This window comes from Eurypyga helias, unplaced genomic scaffold (assembly GCF_000690775.1).
Source record: "Eurypyga helias isolate BGI_N326 unplaced genomic scaffold, ASM69077v1 scaffold25931, whole genome shotgun sequence".
In the NCBI taxonomy this organism is placed as follows: domain Eukaryota; kingdom Metazoa; phylum Chordata; class Aves; order Eurypygiformes; family Eurypygidae; genus Eurypyga; species Eurypyga helias.
This window is the reverse complement of record NW_010229291.1, coordinates 1-5,282: the sequence shown is the minus strand read 5'-3', so window position 1 is coordinate 5,282 and position 5,282 is coordinate 1. Positions and strand designations below refer to the sequence as shown.

Below are 5,282 nucleotides of genomic sequence, written 5' to 3'. Positions count from 1 at the left end.
GCCGGCGGCGGCAGCCCAGCGCACGGGGGGCTGGAAAAGGGGCTGGAAAACCCCCTCCCGGCTCTTCCACCTCCGAGGCCAGCACGGCAGGGACCATCAAGGAAGAAGCAGCGATAGGGCCGGGCTGGTTGATCTGGAAGCAGCCTTGCCATCTCCGCTGCCGTGCCAGGCAGCACCAGCCTGGGCTAGGAAGGCTTTCTTCCCACGCCACTCCGTGCCTCGTGTCCTCCCACCCGTGGGAGCCAGGGCAGGAGCCAGCGAGGAGGAGGGTCTGCCCATAAACACGACATTCCTTCCGGGATTCAACGCTGCGGCACCGAACTCACGGTTACACGAGAGGGGTTTGTTACAAACGCAACCCCCCCGGTGTCTTTCGGGGTGACACCGGACACCGAGCGCGGCGTCACGGAGCTCGCAGCCCGGAGGCGATGCCGGAGCGTGCCCAACCCCACACGGCAGCTACTCTGGCTCCGGCTGGGAGCAGAGGCTGCGGCACGGTTCTGCACGGCCCGTTCCCGACCTTTACCGACTTCGCCTCTACACGACAGCCGCATTCGGCCTCTCACCTCCCGCTGCTGCCGGGCTCAAACTCATTTCAGACTCTACTTAACCTGAAGGTGCTTCTCACCACAACCAGCTGGTGTCTGTGGTCAACAGGCCTGGGCTGGGGCAGCTCCAGTGCCCCCAGCAGGGCCAGAGGGGAGGGAAGCTCACACCAGGATAGAGAAGGGTTACGCTGTCTCGGAGTGATGCTGGCAGGGCAGAGCAGCCATGGCTAAAGGGCAGGATGGGGACAGGAGAGTCCCTGTCTCTGGGCACTATGCAGAGCCCTTTGTTGGCAGGGGAGGCAAATTTCAACCCCCTCCCCTAACTGCAGTTTTTATTAGCCCCACATCCCTGCAGCAGGTATTTGAAAGCCAGAATGAGATGCCTTGCCCTCCCCGTGGGTACCAGTACACCCTCAGCTCCGGTTGGACCATCCATCCCTCCTGCCAGGGAGGGAGCTGGGCCAGTGCAGGAGGAACCAGCAACCCCAGGGCAGGGCGCTGAGCTGTGTCCTTCACCAGTTCAACCCATTTCCACCCAGCAGAACGGTTATGGGCTTCCCAGCCTGCCCTGCGCCGTGGGCTTCGCAAACCCTGCGGGCACGTGCAAGCCAGCCAACAGCAGCTCCGTTCCTCCCCTGCAGCCAGCACAAGCCAGGGCACCCACCCCCTCCCCGCAGCCTCCCGCGCTCACCTGGGGGGCCCCTGCTCCAGGGCAGGTACCGCACCAGCAGCCCCGCCGTGCCTTTCGTTCTGCCTGAAAACAAGGGCTGGGCTCTGGTCCTTTTGGCCGTGGGATCTTGTCCCAGCTACGGCTGTATCCTAGAAGGAGGCAAATAAAGGGCCTTTTCCCTTTACTGCGGTCAGTTATCGCAGAAAAACTATTGTTACATTAACGATCGAGACCAGCTGATGTTATAAATTGCTTGCAACCTGTTACAGATCTGTGTATCTCGCTGTTTTCACTGCAAATAACGTGCCTTAGGTAAGGACAAAAAAAAAAAAAAAAGCCAACGAGGCATCTCGGTTTGCACTAACACTGCCCTGTTTACTCCCAGGAGACCAATAAAGATTTCCTTTCCGAGTCACGTCACTGGAGGTCTCTCCCACGTGCCGTTCATTGCTGGGTGGGGGGGTGTGAACCCAGGGGGATACCGCTGCACCCCCAGCTCCGGGCAGGAGCAACGAACACCTTTCGAAAGGTTCCTGCCTGTCCTCAACTCACCCGACTCGCTTCCTGGCCTCCGGCAGCACGTGGCAAACCCAGCGACGCACCCAGGGCTAGGAGAGGGCTCGCAGCAGGGGAGCCGGAGGGAAATGATTTCCCTGATGCTGGAGGCTGCCAGGCTCTCTGTATAAATCCAGAGTGCCAGAGGGCAAGGCTGGAGCCACGGGACCAGCAGCTCGGCTCAGGAATAGTTGTATTCCCGCTGGAAAATTAAGGGTGGCTGTTCCTACCCGACTTTAACCAGCCCCTTCACCAATTATGTTGGAAGAAAACACAGCAGCGGGGGAAAAAAGTGCAAAAGAGAAAGATAAACAGGGTTTATTACAGATCTTATGACTTCCCACCTAAGGGGTCCCCTGAGGCAGGGTCAGTGCTCTCCCGTCGCCCTCTCCAGCTCCTCATGCCGGCTCCCCAGCCGAGCGGGCTCCCAGCTTGCTGAGCTTCTGCAGGAGGGTGCGGCGCAGCGCCTTGTCGCTGACGTTGTCCGCGATGGACTCCAGGAAGTGCCTCTCGTTGGCTCTCCGCAGCGCGTTGCTGGGGGACGTATCGGCGCCGCTGAACATCTCGTACTGCGAGAGGATCTCCAAAGCCACCACCACCAGCGGCTCGCCGTACCCCTCGTCCGGCAGCATGGCAGCCACGTGCAGCAAGTGGCAGAACATCTGGATGCAGACGAAGGACGCCTCCTGCGTGGAGGTCCCGTCATCGGTGAGGGGCGAGGGGGGCCCCGCGGTGCTCTTGATGGAGCCCAGCAGGTCTGTAAGGCTGCCGCAGTACAGCTGGACCACGTGGAGCCAAGCCTCTGCCGGCAGCCAGGTGGAACAGCTGGAGCTGCAGAGGAGCTGGAAGCCCCTCAGGAAGAGCACGGAGAACTGGAGGGAGCAGGCAAACGGCCGGAGGTTGAGCAAGGGCATGTACTGCACGTACTCCAGCGTGTACGGCACGTGCAGGACTTGTCGCTGCAGCAGGTTTTCAACCACGTGCGTGAGCCTCTTCCACTCGCTGTGGCTGCACCAAGGGAGGACCTGTATGAGGGCCACCAGGAACCCTTTGCTGAAGAGATTCACTTCTTCAGGGTTGTCCACGTTGACCGTGAGGAGCGTCAGCATCGTCTCTCTGAGCGCTGTGGACACGCAGCAGCACTCCATCCATGCCAGGAGCCCGCTGCCCGGTCCGTAGGCTGGCAAAGGCTGGGATGTCCACTCGTCCCCAGGAAGCGTGCAGATCTCGAACAGCGTCGCCGGGACCTCGTTCTTGAAGTGGTCTCCGTAAAGCTTCTTCAGCCGGAGACCGACGGTCCAGTCCAGCGACGCCACCTTCCTATGAAGCCAAGCCAGCGACTGGACCCACAGCTCCGGGGAGGGGGCTGCTTCTGGTCGTACCACTTCACAGAGCTGGCAGAGGATGTTCAGTATCCGGTCTTTGGTCTCCAGTGAAGGGAAGGACTGGTCCGTAGGCTGCTGCCAGTACTTTGTGTAACCATCTAGAAGCTTGCAGAGGCTGAGGAGGAGCGGGAAGGGGTGACAGGACTTGACCCAGTGCTCTTCTGAACAGGACGGTATGCCCAAAACCTTACTGAGGATCCGCAGGCTCAGCTCAATTTGAGCAGAGTCTGACTTCAAATAGGGAAGGACAAATGCTTTGGTCACCTCTGCAGGTGACACAAGCGAGGCAGCTGAACCTGGCTGCAGGAGAAAGGCCAGGAACTCAAGGAACTGCTCCTCTTCCCTCACAGTGGAAAGCCTCCCCCACACTGCCTCCTCCAGACACCTCACTACCAGGCTGCGTGGCCCACCTGGATCATCGCGGGTCTCCGGGAAGCTCAGTGCTGGGAAGGAGCAGAGGATTTGGGCGAGGAACTGGTGTGCTCCGAGGTTAACTACAGCAAGATTACAAACCTGCTTCACCGTGGCCTTGGGGTACAGCAGCATGAGCCTGGCCACAGAAGCCACAGCCCTGGTCAGGCCTCGATCAGACACGCTCTTCGTGATCTGGTTGAAAGTCACGTTCAGATCCTCCTGGAACCCCTCCATGACAACCTGCAAGTGCAGGGACAGACCCGATCCGCCCCAGGATGCCAGAACGCCTGAGAGCACTTCGTTTTTGTCGGTTAACGAAAGCCCAGCGTAACACTCCACAATGGCTTCGGTCACTTGCATCTGCAGCCCTCGGCCTTCCTGGTCTTGGCAGGACACGGCAAAGCTCACCAGAGTCTCCAGCAATTTCAACACTAGCTCAGGTTTCTGGAAGAGAGCTTTGTTTTTCACCAGGCAGTCAACCCAGCCCTTCGAAAAGGCCCAGGTCTTTTCGGAAGCAAAAATTGAGCACATCTCCACATGCCGGTCCAGTTTTTGCTCAATGATTGTCATGGCAACTGAAGACACAAGGCTGGTGTCCACATCCTTGCTCTTCAGGCTGGTGTTGATCTCCTTGAGAAAGTCCTTGGTGATCTGCGTCAGCTCTAACACTACGCGTGCCTCATCCTCACCCAGGTCTCTCGTCTCTGAAAAGCAAACCAGGTTCTTCTTGAAGATGGTAAGAGTGTCCACGAACCGGTAGCTCTCATAGCAGAGCTCCTCCGAGCTGTTCAGGGTGTCCTGCAGCTCCTCTCCCCAGGCACGCAACAAGCTGCAGAGAAAGTCCAAGCCAACAAAGAGCTCCTCACAAGAGAGCTTGGTCACAGACAAGAGGCTCACGCTTCTCTCTGCCTCCTTCACCTTCTCGTCCAGCTCCCTGAGGTGGAACTGGCTTTCAGCGTCGCTCGTCCAGAGGCTGACCACAGAGCTGACCCTGTCCAGGTACTCTGCGACGGGGAGGGGGCTGCCCTCTGGCTCTAGCTCAGTGAACACAGACAGCAGCTCTGCCAGGTTGGCCAAGGCATAGCACCTCATGCGGGGCAGGGAGATGCTCCTGTAGGTTTGCTTTAAGCCCTCGATCAGAGCCCCGAGCAGGCTGGTGGCAGCAGGGGGCGCATTCAGCGAGCCAGGGTCACCCTTGAACCTCTTTGGGGGCTGCAGACCATCGTCCAGAGAGGACTCGCACCCATGCTGACGTATGAGAGCGCTGAACATAGCGACTGTTGCGTCTTCCTGCTCCTCCTCGTGTTTCATCACCTCCCACCACACGTCCAAGAAGAACCTGATGTCCGACGGGGACGTCTCGCTGGCGACATACTCCACCAAGTGCTCCAGCTCGCTCTGCTGCATATCCTGGGGCAGCGCCAGCAGCAGCTGCACCAGGAGCCGGGGCGCAGCGAGGGCCTTGACCAGCTCGAAGAGGATGGTGCGGTTCACGTCGGGGATCATCCTGCCCACGGAGAAGAAGCTGTCCTCCTTCCATCCCTCGTCCAGCAAGGCAGCCGGGGTGCCCGGCAGCAGGACTTTAGCCCAGACGATGGCCACAGCCTCTTTCTTCCAGAGGCTGTGCTGCAGCGGCGACGGGCAGCGGGCCCCGATCTCCCTCAGGGCGTCGGTGATGGGGGGTCCCACGCGCGGCCAGTCGGCTTTACG

General features: G+C 59.8%; 2 protein-coding genes across 2 annotated transcripts in view; one reads left to right on the top strand and one right to left on the bottom strand.

The window, feature by feature from the left end:
* FAM57A (family with sequence similarity 57, member A) overlaps nt 1–1,385 on the top strand; it is a gene marked incomplete at its 5' end in the record, with an annotated part of 4,762 nt that extends 3,377 nt beyond the window's left edge. Inside the window, one exon of the mRNA XM_010160357.1 lies at nt 1,265–1,385. Coding sequence (XP_010158659.1) covers nt 1,265–1,385 — 121 coding nt within the window. The remainder of the gene's footprint in view (nt 1–1,264) is intronic.
* A 786-nt stretch (nt 1,386–2,171) lies between these two features.
* GEMIN4 (gem (nuclear organelle) associated protein 4) lies at nt 2,172–5,273 on the bottom strand. Its single transcript, XM_010160356.1, has one exon. It carries the CDS (start codon nt 5,076–5,078, stop codon nt 2,172–2,174), a length of 2,907 nt encoding a protein of 968 aa, XP_010158658.1. The 5' UTR covers nt 5,079–5,273.
* Between the last annotated feature and the right edge of the window lie 9 nt (nt 5,274–5,282).

What these genes read in the sequence shown, in the direction of transcription:
- GEMIN4 (XM_010160356.1), bottom strand. Translation starts at nt 5,078, where the DNA reads ATGATCCCCGACGTGAACCGCACCATCCTCTTCGAGCTGGTCAAGGCC.